Source organism: Artemia franciscana, unplaced genomic scaffold, assembly GCF_032884065.1.
Source record: "Artemia franciscana unplaced genomic scaffold, ASM3288406v1 Scaffold_1422, whole genome shotgun sequence".
Lineage (NCBI taxonomy): Eukaryota > Metazoa > Arthropoda > Branchiopoda > Anostraca > Artemiidae > Artemia > Artemia franciscana.
Window position 1 is genome coordinate 77,113 of NW_027062824.1, and position 18,781 is coordinate 95,893.

The 18,781-nt window shown below is 34.6% G+C and overlaps 1 protein-coding gene across 1 annotated transcript in view; it reads right to left on the reverse strand.

Moving 5' to 3' along the window:
* The window catches only part of LOC136042533 (eukaryotic initiation factor 4A-I-like), an 86,284-nt gene extending 70,155 nt beyond the window's left edge, over positions 1-16,129 (reverse strand). Inside the window, exons 1-2 of the mRNA XM_065727494.1 lie at positions 16,034-16,129; positions 9,765-9,805 (exon numbers count right to left, since the gene is read on the reverse strand). Coding sequence (XP_065583566.1) covers positions 9,765-9,805; positions 16,034-16,050 — 58 coding nt within the window. The 5' untranslated portion in view covers positions 16,051-16,129. The remainder of the gene's footprint in view (positions 1-9,764; positions 9,806-16,033) is intronic.
* Between the last annotated feature and the right edge of the window lie 2,652 nt (positions 16,130-18,781).

The window sequence follows — 18,781 nt, forward strand, 5'->3', positions numbered from 1 at the left end:
TTATTTTGTTGATTAGGGATTTGAAGTACCAATATAAATAAGAAGTCACCAACTGGAAGGTTTCTAGGTCTATCTGTACGTCAAAACCGCAATTTTTCTTTTTTTTTCTTGCATGAAACTATGAAGTTTTCAGGGGAGTACCCCGTCTTCGTCAATGTTGTCAAATTCACCATGAAAATAACAGCAACTACACCTGCTTACTGACTGCTAGTTACCACCACAATCCGGATCGTGTATAATTCGAAAAAGTGAGAAAACATTCTTTCTTGAAGTGTTAAATACATTAGCCAACAAGCATGACAAAAAACTAGCCTTTTAGAATTGACTAGCTTTTTGTGACTTCAGTTGGGACTTGCGTATCGAATGCACTCCATAAGAAAACAACATCTTATTGTGACTTAAAACAAATGTTAATTGCATGAATTTGAATATATTCCACAATATGTCTTTTCAACTCCATAAGAGGACAACATCTTATGAAGACGAAAATAAGGTCTGTGATATACTTATTTAGAGGGAGGTCAAACAACGCGTACACAAAATATATACGTGAGGACAGAAAGCTTTTGTACACAGTTAAGTTATAGTTAAGTATAGTTAAGGTAATAAGTTATAGTTAAGTACATAGTTAAGTTATAGCTTTGAGGGGATTTTGAAGCAGTAGATTTATCTCTAAACCTGAGTTTACGCTTGTCTGAGTGCTCAATCTATTTAAGTGCATTTATCAGACAAATTACATTTAAGTACCGAAATAAAGGTTGTGCATACCCTTTGACGAACTATTTCTGACATTCTATGCTGAAAAGTCTCCAACTGCTCAAAGGCTCGTGATGATTCTGCTAACATGTCATTTCATGTCACAAAATGTCATGCCATTAACATGTTATGTCATTTAACATGTCATTTCGGGCTTCAGAAGGGAAACTCTGTCATTTACATCCATTTGCTCCAAAGCCATTCTACGAGCTTTTCTGTACGCATTTTGAGAACTAATATATAAGTCATGGAACGAAGAAGTAATCATTTCTTTATCAGGAAATAACTCTTTGAATTCTGTAATAAAATCCTTTACATGCTTCAGCTTTCTTGTTGTATTTCTACAATTATTAAAGTATTCATCTTGATAACCCTCAGCACATCCAATACTTAGAATTGCCGATTGTAAGGATGCATTCTCACGTGTGATTTGATTTTTATGGTTCAGATCTTATTTTGACACCCAAAGAGTACATAGAAAATAAAAGAGTGCCGATCACGTGACTTTTTATGCACCCTTTTTATCAAAAGTGACTTTTTATCAAAGTCAGTGTGGATTATTTTCACCACATTCCTGGTACAATATTATAATAGAAATATTTCTGGTATTTCTAATTTCAATAACAATAAGAATAATGCTAACGCTGAGCTATGAGAATCTCTTAAACCTGCGAAGAACTAAAGTCAAGCATGAGATGACTGACGCAGAAGAGATGCATCAATTAAACACCACCGCTCGGCTGCCCTCCGACAAAACCTAGTATCTACATCTGAGTAAATTCCGAGAAAAACGCAAAAACGTTGTTTTTTAAAGCTGCTTCTTTATTATTATGATTTTTAGAACTTTATAGTTATAGAAAAATAGCAAATAATTCACTGATTTCAACTATACTAATTACAAGGCCGTAGTCTTTTTTAAAACAAGCCAGAAGGTAGATACTAGGTTTTGTCGGTGTTTTTCCAGTGAGATCAACTTGAATTTCCACCGACAAAACCTAGTATCTACACTATTTGGAGTCTTAAAAAATCGGTATTTAAAATTCTAGCCTTAAGTAGAACTATCAAATCACTTTGAACTCAAGAACGATTGAACAGCCATAAATCTGAAAATCTACTTTTCTTCGTATGGGTTATCTTCATCGATGGTCAAGTCAGGAACAGCTGTGACCGGAAGGTTTTAGCCAAAATTGACGTCTGTTACATAGCATCACGGGGCACAGCTTTTTCAGAATGGCTTCCTTTTTTCTTTAGAAATGCCCCTTGGTATCGAGTCAGGGTCTGGAATTTTGGTATGGTTGAATGACTTTTGCAGAAAGTCTGAAAGCAGCACTTCATCACTGTCAAAGCTGGTGTGGTAAAACATATTTCTTGATCCTTTCCGGAATTCAGCTTCAACAATAGGATTCAGGTGAGGCAACTGCACCTGTTTTTGTGCAGGCTCTCTGCTTTGAAGTCCAATTTCTGAAAGAATTGTCCATAGTGATGGTATTAACTCCTTTCCTGGATCCATTAACACAAGTTAAAAGATCACCAAAATCATGTATTTTGCCCATTTTTTTCATTTTCACCTAGGAGTTCCCGTGAATTCCATCTGCTGCGTTATGGGTATGTCCCTTTGTGAGGTATCTCAGAATAATACGCTCCGGCCCAAAAACTTGGTTCACTGTTTGTACAATGGCTCTGAATAAAACCCAGTTCTTGTTCTGGCCCGAACAATTTTCCATCCAGAATATGAATGACTTGACGTCTCTGTCACTTGTTGCAGTGATCACTGAGAAGACTGAGTCCACAATGTTCTCCGCTCCTCTGCCATGCAACTCTTCTTGCCATACCACACAGATTGAGTTTTCTGACCCAACAGATCCTGGATCTTTCGGGTGTACCTTTGCAAATGTCTCGTTAAAGACTATCAAACGACTCAAGAAAATTGAGTTTTTATTCCCAGGTAACTCAGGAAGCAAGATCACCTTTTGAAGGTCAACTGCATACACTCTTTTATCAGGACTGTCGTTTTCACTTGCATCACTTGCATTGTTTTCATAGCCATGTCTGTGTGCAGTAACCATTCGTCTCTCCATGAGCTGTCTAGTTCCTGACCAGGCTCTTCATCATTTACGTCATCATCATTATTTCTCTCTGAATATCTCTCATATGTGGGATAGGCATCAGACACCAGCATTCTCAAGGATATGTTCATGGTTTTCAAAATTCGGCTGTACGATTCGACTGAGATAGTAACGTCTGGATTCTTTTAAACGAAATCATAAAACATAAACTGGATTGTCAGCGAAGAAGGCAAGTACTTCACATTCAAAGTATTTTTCTCCGGTAGTGCAGGGTACATGGTTTAAAACTGTTGATATGTGAAATGACTTTTTCTCTGATTTCCACCAAAATCTTGTGCTGAGGCGCCCTTTTTCCACGATTTTCACAAGCATTCTGACCAACAATGCCACTTTTTATCTTATTGCACAGTTCAGGGATAAGTCCATCAGTTTTCAAGCCAAGAGTGATCATAAATGTTTTTTTGCACGCTGGGATTTTTGTTGTGAGATATCCCACAACCTTTGGAAGAAAATACAGCCTCAATTCATTTTTCTTGAATTTCTGTCGGTGAATTCAACTGTTCGGCGGTTGACTGGGGCTAACCTTACACAACTTCCAAGCCACTTAAGCCTCAACTCTCACTGCTTTTCCCAAAAGCTGTTCCATATGGTAAAACGATTTTCTCTGGTAAGCTCTTTGCAGTTCTTCCTACGAAACTGTTCATACGGGGTTGAATCATTAGACGGATGTTTCCGCTTGTCTCGCGTCACCTTTTCTTCTCCACTTTTGGCTCTTTTTCGTCCAGGATGGGACGCAAGACTAGGGACCATCGGTGTGACAGCTGCTGCTTAACTGTTGTCACTAACATTAGGAAGACTTCCTAGCCTGTCATGTTCTGTAGCTTCAATTACGGGCATTTCAGCAAGTGCAGTTGGCAAGTCAGCTGATTCTGTATCTTGGTTTGTTATTACCATTGCTGCAGTTATCTCGTTAAATATCTCCACATCTATCTCGTCCTGAACAAGGGGCTGCATCAAATGGAAGTTTTCTATGCTATCTCTAACACAAGTTTCTAGCTGTATTTGAGAGAATCCCTTTTCGTGAACTTCCAGTGCATCTTCCATTTCTTCCATCGCATGTGATGAGGCTGTACACTCAGCTTGAAGTTCGTGGTTCTTTTTTTTCTATAATATACAAATAAATTTTAATAGATGAAACATTATCTAACTCTACTTTTTTAAATCCTCTTTCAACTTTGGTTTCTTGGTATTTATTGGATTTACACCAGTCATCGTACAGGTAGAACAGAACGCAAGAAAATAGTATCTCGGAGGTCGCAATTCCTATAAAGTAAGTTTAGACATGACTCAAGCACTAATCCTGCTGAAATCAATTAGTATAAACAAAGCAAAAAAATGGAAGGTGATAATATTGCAGAAGTTACTGAAACTTCTACTGTCATAGTTTTTGTTTCTTTTTTTGGAAACAGCACAATTAAAAACCGATTTGGCAGCCAATCTTCAGCCTACTGGTTTATTTCTATTTGTGTGTCTACTGTTTACAAAAACAGCCCAGTATACCCAGCCAGTACCAAAGCTGTACCTATTGGCTCATATGATAGTAGCCATGACCTTAAAAAAAGTCAACTTTTATATTCCAGCTCATCCTGTTCTTTTGCTCTCTTTCAAGCAAAAGCTACCAGTAATTTTCCTCTCTCTATTCAGATCTAGTGCAAATAGGTCAGTTAACTGGGATATCTGAATGACAGAGAAATTAGCAAAAAACGCATGTATTGTAGTTTTGTAAGCAATAAAAGTGATGATGCTAATGATTTTATTGCTGGTGGGTCGCAGTTTGTCAGATACTAGGTTTTGGCGAAAAAGCAAATTTATAGTATGTACATTCTAGGTAAAGCCCGAAAATAAAGCTGAGACCTTGTGTAGATACTAGGTGAGATCTATGAAACAAAGCCTTGGATAAATATTCCGAGTTCACCATTGGATTGCTCGTGGTGTGATTAGGTGGGTTCCACTCCTAACAAAAATTTGATTTTTTGTGTAGATACTAGGTTTTGTCGGAGGACAGCCGCGCTCCCGATGATACCTAAGCCATAAAAACTGGGACGATATTCCAGTTCAAGGGAATTAAGAGGTCGTCTCTTGTATATACCAATTAGTGATGAAATATAAAAAGAATATGCCGGTAGTTTTTTGCACAATATTATAAAACTGACAAATGGTCTTAATTGTTAATGTAAATTTAATCTGAATATTATGCTTAGTATTTTTGAATAAGTTGAATACGAACTTTCAAAAATAGATTTCAAAGTAAACTATTATAAAAATGGGAGATTAGTCTAAATGATGAGGGCATCATTATAAGACGGGAAGCAGGATATGTGACATAGAGCCCTTGGAAACATTCTTTCTTGAAGTATTCAATACATTGGCCAACAAGTATGATAAAAAAGAGCTAAGAACTCATATGGCACTTGTGACGAGGCAAGAAGAGGTAAGAGCCAAGAGATCATATGGTATAAGCTCTAGCAAAATTTTATGAACCAATAGAGTGATTTAAAAGGAAAATAAAAGGCTAAATTTTGGTCAGGATTTAAAATAAGACCTCTGAGTCACGATGTCCTTCTAAATATCAAAATTCATTAAGACCCGATCACCCACTCGTATGTTATAAATACCTAATTTTTTCTAATTTTTCCTCTTCCTTTAGCCCCCCAGATGGTCGAATCTGGGAAAACGACTTTATCAAGTCAATTTATGCAGCTCCCTAACACGCCTATCAATTTTCATCGCCCTAGCACGTCCAGAAGCACCAAACTCGCCAAATCACTGAACCCCTCCCCCCAACTCCCCCAAAGAGAGCGAATTCAGTACGGTTCCGTCAATCAAGTATCAAGGACATTTGCTTATTCTATCCACCAAGCTTCATCCCGATTCCTCCACTCCAAGTGTTTTCCAGGATTTCCCCCTCCAGCTCTCCCCAATGTCAAAAGATCTGGTCGGGATTTGAAATAAGAGCTCTGAGACATGAATTCCTTCTAAATATCAAATTTCATTAAGATCGGATCACCTATTCGTAAAATAAAAATACCCCAATTTTCACGTTTTCCAAGAATTCCGGTTTCCTCCTCCAACTCCCCCAATGTCACAGGATCTGGTCAGAATTCAAAATTAAAGCTTTAAAGCGCAAGATCCTTCTAAATATCAAACTTCATGAAGATCTGGTCACCCTTTCGTAAGTTACAAATACCTCAATTTTCAAAATTACCCTCCCCCCAACTCCGCCAAAGAGAGCAGATCCAGTCCGGTTATGTCAGTCACGTGTCATAGACAAGTTTTTATTCTTCCCATCCAGTTTCATCCTGATCTCTCCGCTTTAAGTATTTTCTAAGATTTCCGGTTCCCCCAAACTGCCACCCCCCCCCCCAATTACACTGGATCCGGTTGAGATTTGAAATAAGAGATTTGAGTCACGAGGTCCTTCTAAATATGAAGTTTCATGAAGATCCAATCAGTCCTTCGTAAGTTAAAAATAGTCATTTTTTTAATTTTTCAGAATTAATTCCCCCCCCCCTCCCAATAGAGCGGATCCGTTCCAATTATGTAAATCACGTATCTAAGACTTCTGCTTATTTTTGCCACCAAGTTTCATCCCGATCCCTCCAATCTAAGCGTTTTCCATGATTTTAGGTTCCCCCACCCCAAACTCCCCCCAATGTCATCAGATCCGGTCGGGATTTAAAATAAGAGCTCTGAGACCCGATGTCCTTCTAAATATCAAATTTCATTGAGATCCGATCACCCATTCGTAAGTTAAAAATACCTCGTTTTTTCTAATTTTTCAGAATTACCCCCCCCCCCCAACTACCCCAAAGAGAGCGGATCCGTTCCGGTTATGTCAATCATATTTCTAGGACTCGTGCTTATTTTTCCCACCAAGTTTCATCCCGATCCCTCCAATCTAAGCGTTTTCCATGATTTTATGTTCTTCCACCCCAAACTCCTCCCAATGTCACCAGATCCGGTCAGGATTTAAAATAAGAGCTCTGAGACCCGATATCCTTCTAAATATCAAATTTCATTGAGATCCGATCACCCATTCGTAAGTTAAAAATACCTCATTTTTTCTAATTTTTTAGAATTACCACCCCCCCCCCCCCCCCCCACTACCACAAAGAGAGCGGATCCGTTCCGGTTATGTCAATCATGTATCTATGACATTTTCTTATTCTATCCATCAAGTTTCATCCCAATCTTTCCACTCTGAGCGTATTCCGCGATTTCTGGTTTCCCCTCCAACTCCCCCCAATGTCAACAAATCTGGTCGGGATTTGAAATAAAAAATCGAGACATGAGTTACTTCTAAATATCAAAGTTCATTAAGATCCGGTTTTGTTAAAAATACTTCAACTTTTCTAATTTTTCCAAATTGACACCCACCAGCTCCCCAAAGAGAACAAATCCATTCCAATTATGTCAATCACGTATCTATGACTTGTGCTTATTCTTCCCACTAAGTTTCATCCCGATCTCTCCACTTTAAGCGTTTCCAAGATTTCCAGTTTCCAAGATTTATGTTTCCCCGCTCCAACCCTCATGTCCCCCTGATCCGATTCAAATAGAAAATGGAGCATCTCAGACATAAGATCCTTCTATATATAAAGTTTCATTAAGATACGACCACCCATTCGTAAGATAAAGATACCTCAATTGTCATATTTTCCAAGAATTCCAGTTTCCCCCTGCAACTCCCCCCCCCCAATGCCACCAGATCTGGTCAGGATTTGGAATGAGAGCTCTAAAGCACAAGATCCCTCTAAATTCAAACTTTCATTAAGATCTGAACACCCGTTCGTAAGTTAAAAATGCCTCATTTTTTCTAATTTTTCTTTATTACTCCCCCCCCAACTCCACCAAAGAGAGCGGATCCGGTCCGGTTATGTCAATCACGTATCTCGGACAACTGCTTATTTTTCCCGCCAACTTTCATCCCGATCCCTCTACTTCAAGCGTTTCCCAAGATTTTAGGTCCCCCCCCACTCCCCTCAATGTCACCGGATCCGGTCGGGATTTAAAATAAGATCTCTGAGATACGATATCCTTCTAAATATATAATTCCATTAAGATCCAACCACCCGTTCGTAAGTTAAAAATGCCTCGTTTTTTTTAATTTTTCAGATTTAACCGATTTTCCGATCAAGGTGTACATACAGTTAAAGCTTCTAATGGGAAAGCTGGAACATGGAAGATTAGTAGCCTAAAACAGCCACACTAGAAAGTAGTAGCAATTCTGTTATTTTGGGAATAAGATTAGGCCTAATTAATGTCATAGCTTCATATTGCATGTGACTGCCAGGCTGCCAATCAATATTGTTCTCCCAGAAAATTAAATGATGCTTTTATAGTAGTTGTATAGTGATCAATGAGTGTCAGCAGGCAGTTGGGTATGCATTATTTTTAATAATACTAATAGCATTGGAGTGTACAACTCCATTCATAAATATACTTCAGACTTTTAATACCACACTCTGCTTACAGTATTAGAGTAAATATGATACAGTACTTTTGATTTTGGAACATTACAAATTGATTTTTTGAAAAATTTGAAAACAGTTTTTGAAAAATTTGGTTTCAATGCATATAAAATTATGAAGTATGATATTTATGGCTTAACAAATGGCTTGCCACTGAATTAGATTACATTGTCAATTCTGATTCAGAAAACTATTGACATTTTCTAACTGCAAGCTATAGCAAGTTACATTTGATACTTTTATTGCAAATTTTACATTTAAAAATGCTTTTTGCTCAAAACAAAGCTGTCAAAACAGAAGAAAGCTGCTAAAAAGTCGGCAGCCTTCAAAATTCTGATACTGGCAACTTCGAAACTTTTTCCACACCTGTTTATGGACATCATTAATTTTAAATAACAGAAAAGGGAACACAATAAACACTAAATATTAGGGATCAAAAGACTGCCAAACATAACTTTAGGTACTATATCTACACTATCAAGAATCTTGTTTTTATGCTATATGCTCCTAAGCACATTGACAAGTCAGGCTGAAATTCAGCATGTCTAAATGTATTTAGCGTAATGGGGGGGGGGGCTATGCTGTGATTTAATAACGTTTAGCATTTGAGTCCCCTCATCAAAGAAAATAGTTCAGTAAAATTTGTTTTTCTATTGGTTTACTTTTTTAAAGCATTGTTAGGCCAAAGTTGAACTCAAGGAGAAAGAGCCAAAGGCTGAGGCGGCAAAGAACCCCTTCATATGTTAGGATATTGATGAATATAATATTAAAATGGACAGACATTAAATCTTAAAAAGCAAACTTTTTTCTAATGAAATTTAAGGCTGATACACAAACTTAAAATAAACATAAACTAGGCTATATTTCATACACCCATAATCATGGGTGTATGACTCCCATACACCCATGATTATGGGTGTATTATACACCCATAATGGACTGCCATAATCTAAGCATCCTGTTCTTTACACAAAAGATTTAACAGAGTAAAGATAAATGATGTTGATCATACTTTCAATAAAGCTTTAAAGAATGCACAGAGAATAATGTCTGCCTGTTTTAAGTTTGGATGTTTCTATATACTTTCATTAAAATAAATTCAACCAAAGCAACAGAATCAAGCACAATAAATACTACAGATGCATTATCAAAATAGATCTTAAAACAATTGGACAAAAGTGAATTCTCAAAATTCTCAAAACTTTGAGATAATATATGCACTTTTATGGAACTGTAAACCCCTCACCCTTATGGAATGTAAATCTAGCAAAGTGTACTTCACTGCTTTCTGAAGAATCCGTTTTGCTAGTCACTAATCAATGAAATACAATGTGATTCGTTTTTTTGTGCTTTATAAATTGAAACACTGAAAATAGATCCCGCTTCTTTTCTAGTAATAAATTCACCATACCTTCTTCTTGCTCAATATCTTCTGCCCAGCTTGGAGTGACTCTGAAGAAAAAAGACAATTTAGAAAAGAATAAAAAACTTTTAAAATTCAGCAACACAGAGCACTTGCAAGGCTATGCATTCATTTATATATATATATATATATATATATATATATATATATATATATATATATATATATATATATATATATACTCCCTCTCTCAGCCTTCAGGGTATAAGGGATATAAGTTATACCATGGGGCATTTAAGGTACATATATAGAAAGGATTATCGCAAAAACACCAGAATGGACTCATTTGATTGGAAATCAGATTTTCTAGTGCCCTCTTTAAGATTCAGAGTGATAAAAGGGCGGATACCCCCCCCCCACACACACACACCTTTTATTTTCAACTAGTATTTTCCTGAAATGCATCTTATAGAGATTCTGAGATTGCCATTTGTTGTCATAGAAACTTCTAAAAGAGCTCTATCGATTGGAAATTGAAAAGGCTAGTACTCTTTTTAATAGTCAAAAGTGATTGCAGGGCAACTAACCCTCCTCCCACGCACACCATTTCCTCAGACACATTCAATCAAATTTTGAGATAGCCATTTTGCTCAACGTAGTTGAAAGGTCTGGAAACTATGTGTTTAAAGATGACAACCCCCTTACAGCCCTCAGGGCAAGGGTTGGAAGTTATGTCCTGGGGGCATATAAGGTATGTATAGAAAGGATGATTGTATAGGCTTTGGAGGGGGGTCATTGGATTGGCAATCAAAAGTTCTAGTGCTCTTTTTAAGATTCAGAGTGATCAGAGTGAAAGCCCCCCATACACACTCTTTGTATTTCCAAATATGCACCTGATAGAAATTTTGAGACTGCCATTTGTTGTCTTGGAAACTATGAAAAGAGCTCATTCGATTGGAAATTGAAAGGGCTAATGCCCTTTTTAATATTCAAAAGTGATTAGAGGGCAACTAACCCCCTCCCACACCCACCATTTCCCCAACCCCATCCAATCTAAATTTTTAGACAGCCATTTTGTTCAATGTAATTGAAAGGTCTGGAATTATGTCTTTGAAGGTGACAATCCCCCCACAGCCCTCGGGGCAAGGGTTATAAGTTATAACCTGGGACATTTAAGGTATAAATAGAAAGGTTTATTGCATAACTTCCAGATTGGGCTCATTTGATTGGAAGTCAGATGTTCTAGTGCCCTTTTTTAAGATTCAGAGTGGTCAAAGGGTGGATCATTCCCCAAAACATATCTGATAACAATTTTAAAAGCAATTTTGTTCTATCTTGTTGAAAGGTCTAGTAATTATGTCTTTGGGGATACCAACTTTCCCATAATCCTTAGGACAAGAGCTGTAAGTTAGCCTATTTGTTCATTGTTAGTACCTACTATATGTTACTGAGAAGGTATGCATGTTTGAACTTTACTTTCCAAGAAGACAAAGAGTATTCAGGCAAGACTTTCAGAAAATGTTGAGGGGAGTGTTAAACTAAATCAAAACATGTTATGTGTGTAAGGATTGTCAAAAGGGTGCAATGGAGGAATAACTGAGTATATTAATTTGGAAAATTCATGAAATAATTAGTGAGTATTGAAAAGGCAATATTTGTATTCTATCAATACTATTACACTTGCCACCACTACTACTACCACAATACTCCATTTACAGTATTAAGGGAAAATTTGAACTAAATCCAAAGACACTATGTTCATGCACACTGTCAAAATAGCATATCTCAAGAACTGATTTGGGTATTAAATTGGAACTTTCTGAGAATACCTAAAGGGGAAGATCATCTCACCAAAAGGCAATATGTGCACACTACTGCTAATACTGCTACATTTACTACTATTACTACTTCTACTGCAACTACTTGCAAGGCCAAGAGCATTGGGATGAAAATTTTAATAAGTATATGAACATAAATGTTATCAAAAGCACATATCAGCAATATGACAGCAATGGCTAACTGTATAAGTTGAAACTTCCAGGACTTGATGAGAGGGATGTTCTACTGACCAAAAGGCAACAGGATAGTACTACTTCTGCTAGTAGTACTACCACTATTCCATTCTATTGCTAGTAATATCAATCCTACTACTGAGACTACTATTACAACAATGCCTATGGGTATGAAGGTGAAATTTTCAAGGTGAAAGATGAACCAAATCAGAACATGTCCTCTGTATGCAGGTTGTCAAAAGAGTGTAACAGCAACATTTTAGGAACAATTTGGTATGTGAAGTTGAAACTAAAAGGGCTTGTTGTGAGGGATGTTGAGCTAACCAAAAGAAAATATTTGCATCCTAATGCAACTTCTTCTACTCATATTACCACTACTGTCACTATTATTACTACTTCTATTACTAGTACTGCCACTGAGGCTTAGGCTACTATAATTAATTTTACCACTACTACTACTACTAAAACTAAGAATACTAAGGCAAAAAATCAGGGAATTATAGAGACCATATGAAATTAACTCAAAGCATACTATGCCCACACAGGTTGTCAAGCAGATAGATTAGAAATGCTTCTGGAACAGTTGATGGTATGTATTACACTGAAATATTCAGCATGAGTTGAAGATGCTGCTATGAGTATTAATACTTCACAAGCTAAGGGTATTAAGGTGAAGCTTAAGAAATATTTAGCTGGATGTTGAACTAACTCAAAACAAACTATGAGAATGTGGGCTTTCTAAAAGGTAACAAAGTAATATCTGAAGAGCAATTTATATTATTAATTTAGACTTTTTAAGGCTAAGTTTTGGGGGACTTTGAACTAGCCAGAAGGCACCATATGTAAACTTTTAATGACACCACTACAGTTACTGTAACTAATGATACTAAGGGTACTAAGATGAAACTAATAGGGAATGTTTAGGAGTTTCAATTAAACAAAACAACTGTATGTATGCAGGTTTTCAAAAGGGCTTATAAGCAATATCATAGACAGCACCTCTCTATAATAGCTAGAAATATCATTGAAACTTTTAAAGGAGCTAATTCAATTCAAAATTAAAAGTTCTGGTGTCCTTTTTAAGAGTAAAAAGAGGTCAACATTTTGAGACAGCCATTTTCCTCAGCATAGAAGAACAGTCCAATGACTATGTCTTTAGAGATATCAGGCATGTCAATCCCTCGCAATTATACAATTGGCCTGTTATGCTTTTAAAAAAAATGCTGTTTTAAAATAAATCAAAAGGCAGTGTTTTTATGGATACCAATAAGACACCTCAGCAATATATTGGGAATGACTAAGGGTATTAAGTTGAAACTTTTGCGAAACTACAATTACTATTTCTGCTCTTACAATTTAAAAAAAAAAGAGTGCAAGTAGATCCAGGTTGTCAAAGAGCATAAATAGAATCTTCTGGGAATGATATTAAGTTTCATTTTTCAGGTCAAATTCTGGAGCTTTAAAATTAAATTAAAAAACACTACTTGTGCTTGGATTGAAAATTGTTAAGAAATTTTCTCTAACATACAAACAGCAGCCCATACTATGGATTTTTATAGAAAAAACTGAAAAGATTTAAATATTATTTATTCCACAAAAAAGACTATGTCAATAAAAAATGAAAAGAAATTTTAATAAATTTTTTCCATAAAAAAAGTTTTTCAAAGAAATGTAAAGAGCTCTATTAAGCCAAGAATGAGCAGAAACAAAATTAAATAATCTTCCAAGCATAAAACTATCACTATCCATAAATAAATGAACCTTAAAACAAACAGAAATTACAATAAACAGCTGATTCAAACTCAAAACAGGCAAAAATTAACATGAGTAGGGCTGATAACCCCCATGCCTTCTCAAGACCAGAACATAATATGTGCTTTATTAAAAACAAATTACATTTTAAATGTTTTCACTTTTCTTACTTTCAAAAAAAATCTAAACTTTAAGGAATAAATGTCATTGTAATCCAATTAAACTGACAATCCATGGTAATTTTTTTTTTTTTTCAGTATAGCACAATTTATGATCTGGTCTTGAGAAGGCATGGGGGTTATCAGCCCTACTCATATTAATTTTTGCTTACATTGAGTTTGACTCAGCTATGTATTGTAATTTCTGTTTGTTTTGAGTTTCATTTACTTATTGATAGTGATTTGTGGTAGTTTTATGCTTGGAAGATTATTTGACTTTATTTCTGCTTGTTCTTGGCTTAATGGAACTTTATTTTTCTTTGAAAAACTTGTTTTGTGGAAAAAGATTTTTAGATTAATATCAACAAAGATAGCATATGTTCTAATTCACTATATTGTCCTCACTACACCTCCTACACTCACTATATTGTCATGTGTCTTATGAAAGATGCAGTTAAATGACTTTGGTTTGTAACAGTGTATATTTCTGAAATATATTATGATCTTGTTCAGTTTCATAGCTTATATTAGCTTGCCTTATCAGTAATACATAAACTGATCAAGTCAATTTTGTTGCATTAGTATTCTATAGTTAATGTTTGTGCAAAATTGAAAGGTGAGACTTCAAACTACATTACTGTGTACAAAATTACATGATGTAATTGTTGAGTTCCCTAACATGCCAAGGACTCTGTTATTTTCAGATTTTTACTCTGAATCAGCTTACCATGGATAACACCTGGTCATGATGTTTTTCCACTAAATCAGTCACAAAAACCAAATGGATAATTTTTGTATACTTAAATTATATATTGTTTAATTGCTAGTCAATTAGCACTTCAATGTATGACTTCATTTGTTTTAGTAATTCTTGTAAAGTAGACAATTTGGATCTAGGGACCACATTTCTTCCTCAATGACATCAACTTATAGATATTAGGGGGAAGGCTTTGTTTTTCTTTCAATGAAAAAATCAATAAAGACATTTTTGATGAAAATATACAAAATAGAATGGGGTGAGGGGTAATTGCAATCCCCTTATTTATGTCACTACTCTTCCTTGAAAAGTTCACTACTGATAAATAGAGGGTAAGGTTTATATTGACAGATAATTCAGGTAGCTAAGCAATAAACTTACAGTTACTGACCACAGCCTATAGGCCTATACCCCCACACCCCTAACATGCAGATATGTGCCCAGAATTGCACTATGAATTTAAATATAATATTCATTTGTATTACAAATGAACTTTACCCCCTGTATGCCATATGGTGGATGTCTATTCACTTCTGATGCAAATGTAAGCTATGTTAAATTTGAATTCAGGATGCAATTTGGTAAATGTTCCTATTACCTGAACAATTGTTTAGGGTCATGAAACTATTGTTAATAGATGCATTTTGACTTTTGGAACATCTTTTATCCCTTGCAAAACTACCACAAACTCACCATTATGGAGTTATTCCAGCCCAAACATCCTGTATTTACATATATAGAATTGCAATCATTTCCATTTTTGTTGATCAGATATTTGAAATTGCAATTTTTTAATAGTTTAGAGACAAATTTGGGCTATATATTTGCACATCAAGGGGGTGGGGGTAAAGCATAGCACATATTAAATATGTAATTAACCATTGCTGTATTTAATGTATGCTATGCTTACCCCCCCCCCCCCTAATGTGCAAATATATAATAACTCCATAATGGTGAGTTTGCAGTAATTTTTCAAGAGAGAAAAGATGTTCAAAAAGTCAAAATGCATCTATTAACAATAGTTTCATGACCCTAAACAATTGTTCAGGTAGGCCTAATAGGAACATAGACCTGCAATTCTAACAATGGAGTTGTTTATTTCTTTTCTACCTGAATAGTCTGCTAATATAAACCTTACCCAAATAGAGCAGTTAAGAGACTAAGGGTGACATGTGGTAAAAATATGTTCAACAAAGAAAAATATAGCCTAATTGAAAGTGCATTTGTAATTTGTCTGTAGTTTTAACTCCCAAATATTCTTTTTGCTCCTGATATTATCTATTTGTTGCAAAAACAAGCACCTTACCTATTAGTTCTATCTTCAAGCAAGGAAAACACAATGAAGATCAAGTGCTGTCTAATGTTTCAAACAGCTAGGCTACTAAGAAAATCAAACTCAAAGTAAAATTTGTCATACATATATTCTGAATAGCAGTAATTCTAGGTTTATAAGCAAAAACAGCCTGAAAATTGCAATTGGTATGGTTTAGGCCTATATCACAATAGGAGTGAAGTGAGGCCATCCAGGCCTAGCCTATGATAGGAACTTGGCTCAACTAGAACTTCACATGACTATATCATTTTAAGACATAAATTTTAAATTGAAGATATCAAATATTATGATAAACCAGTACTCACTCTTCAGGAACAGGCATTTTCTGCTTACAGATTAGAAAATTCAAATCGGGAGGCTTCTAAATGTGGAAATCTTGAACTTCTTCAATTGAACAATGTTTCAAAAGCAACGATAGCAAGAATCTAACATCCGTTTGATTTCGGAAAAATTCGGAAAAGATGGATTGCCAAAAACGTATGTGTAATGACTTGCTGCATCAAGCGCGAATCTGTCGAAAAAGAGATAAATTATCTTCACATTGATAAACTTATTATTACCCTTTTTTGGCAAGGTTTGGCATTCAGATAATTTAAAAAAACTCTTAGTAACGCAAAATAAGTTTTTTGTTTGTAAATGTATTTTTTTCACTTAAAAGTTCGGTTACTAGTATCAATTTTGTTTCTTCTAAAAATGATTGAAACTTTAAGCACAATACAAATAATTGCATATTCGTCGCTCCATTTTTTCTTGTAAAATAGCTTTCTATGGATTGTTTCCAAGAAGTAAGTAAAACATACTATTAAATTAAATACTGTAGAATACTAACTGGAAGCAATTGACATGTGAAACTCAACTTTAAAAGGAATTAAAATATTCTTGAAGCTGAACAATTTTTAAAGATCTATATATCATCTTCAACCGAGCACTTGTCTTGGTTCTCCACTACTGGCTCACTCCAAATCAACTGCTACTATTTCCTACATAGGAAATAGTAGCAGTATATATATATATATATATATATATATATATATATATATATATATATATATATATATATATATATCATGAAAAGAGAAATCACCAATACAACAGCGCAAACACATAAAAAAAAAAGAGACAGAAGGAGAAAAGGAAGACTGTTTTCCTAAACTAGTGATTAATATAGACCAGCACTTGAATGAGGCATTAACCCTACTCATCCATACAATCACATAGGTCAAACAGCATAGCCAAACACAATCAACCATAAAGAATAATCCATGGAAAGGCAGTCATGTCTACAATAAGTATACGTCGTCATTTACCAAACAATAGAAAAATAATAAAGACAAATAATTCAGAGGCAACAACCCAACACAAGGGCTCATCAGGAGAATACACTGGCCTATAGGGTTTCTGAAATAAGTTGAAAATTTCTTTAAGTATTTCCAGATAATTCTTTTGATATTTATTTAAAAGTTCGTTATAATGAAAACCAAATTTTTTAAATTGCCAAGTTAATTTATTTGCAGAAAAACCTCTTGATATCAATTTTTGGCTTAAGATTTTACATCTATTTTTAAAATCGATATAATTTCTACAAATCCTTGCATAACGAAGTAACTGTGAGAAAAACGCAGAATATGTGATATTTGAGTGTATATTACTTTCAGGGAATGGGAAACTAATCACTTCAAAATCAAAATCATCCGTTTTATTATACATTTTAAAACTTAGCTCTAATGGATATATATTTTTAGAAATATCAATGAAATCCTTACAATTTAAGACCAAAATATCATCTAAATATCTTTTATTATTTGACAAAATATGTTTTAAATTATTTGGATTATTCTTATCCATTATATATTTATATTCTAGTTGACTTAAAAACAAGTCAGCTATAAATGGGCTGGCATTCCCCCATATGGGAATTCCCACGATTTGCTTGTACAAATCACCGCCAAATCTTATGTAAGTATTGTATAAAACAAATTCTAATAACTCAAAAATCATAACCAAGCTGTAACATCTCAAGTTAACTGTGGTATTAAAGCAATTTGTCCATATAGCTTTTTTATTATAAGTGTCTATTCTTAAGAACCTTTTACTAGATAAGAGGAAAGATTTCTTGATAACAGTTTTTAAATTATCTAACACTACATTAAGTGATACATTAGTTTACATTGTCGCAAAATCGAAAGACTCAATTCTTTTAGCTGAAACCATTGTTAAAGATTCTATCACCTGCAGTGAATTATTAACACTCCAATATGGATTAAAATTCGAAAACTTTTTAATACCAGAACAATAGGTTTTAAGTTTATTTAGAATTTCCTTTAAAATTAAAGAGAGGTCAGTGGCAGCAATGCGGGTTGGACATTTAGCTGCTCCAGCAATAAACCGTGGTTTAGGGGGGATTCTTATGAAATTTTACAGTCCAATATAGGAAAGGGAACTTTTTATCATTGTCATTTATTTTAATATTAAAATTTTAAAAAAGTTTTTCTTCAGTCTTTTCAATTAAATTCTCATCCTCTAAATTTACCTTTTCGTAAACATTAGTTGTGCATAACTCCCTTTTTAAGATATCACAATACAGCTTCTGACAAATTATGGCAAAATTATTATTAGCTTTATCCACTGGCACAATTACAAATTCATTCTGTAGATTAGCAATTGCTTGTTTAATCTTCGCATTATAAAATAATGATTTAGTGTTGCTATTTTTTAAATTAGAATATATTTTATTTCTTATTCTACTAATAATTAAATTCTTCCAACTTTGAAAACTCTCTTTACTTTTATTCTTTTTCTTACACCACTTATTAATAAATAAATCAAAATCATTTTCCAAGCTATCAAGAACACTCGATGGTTTCAGATGATGAGAAAGACGGAAATTAGCCCCTTTATTCATTATAATTTGAAGATCATCTTGCTTTATTATTGACAAGTCCCCTACTATAACATGTTTGCAAGTAGGATTTACAAATTGGCCAAGTTGCTTACAATTACAAACCGGTTTCCAATTTATATCACTATCTAATTTTTTAAGTATTAAATTATAA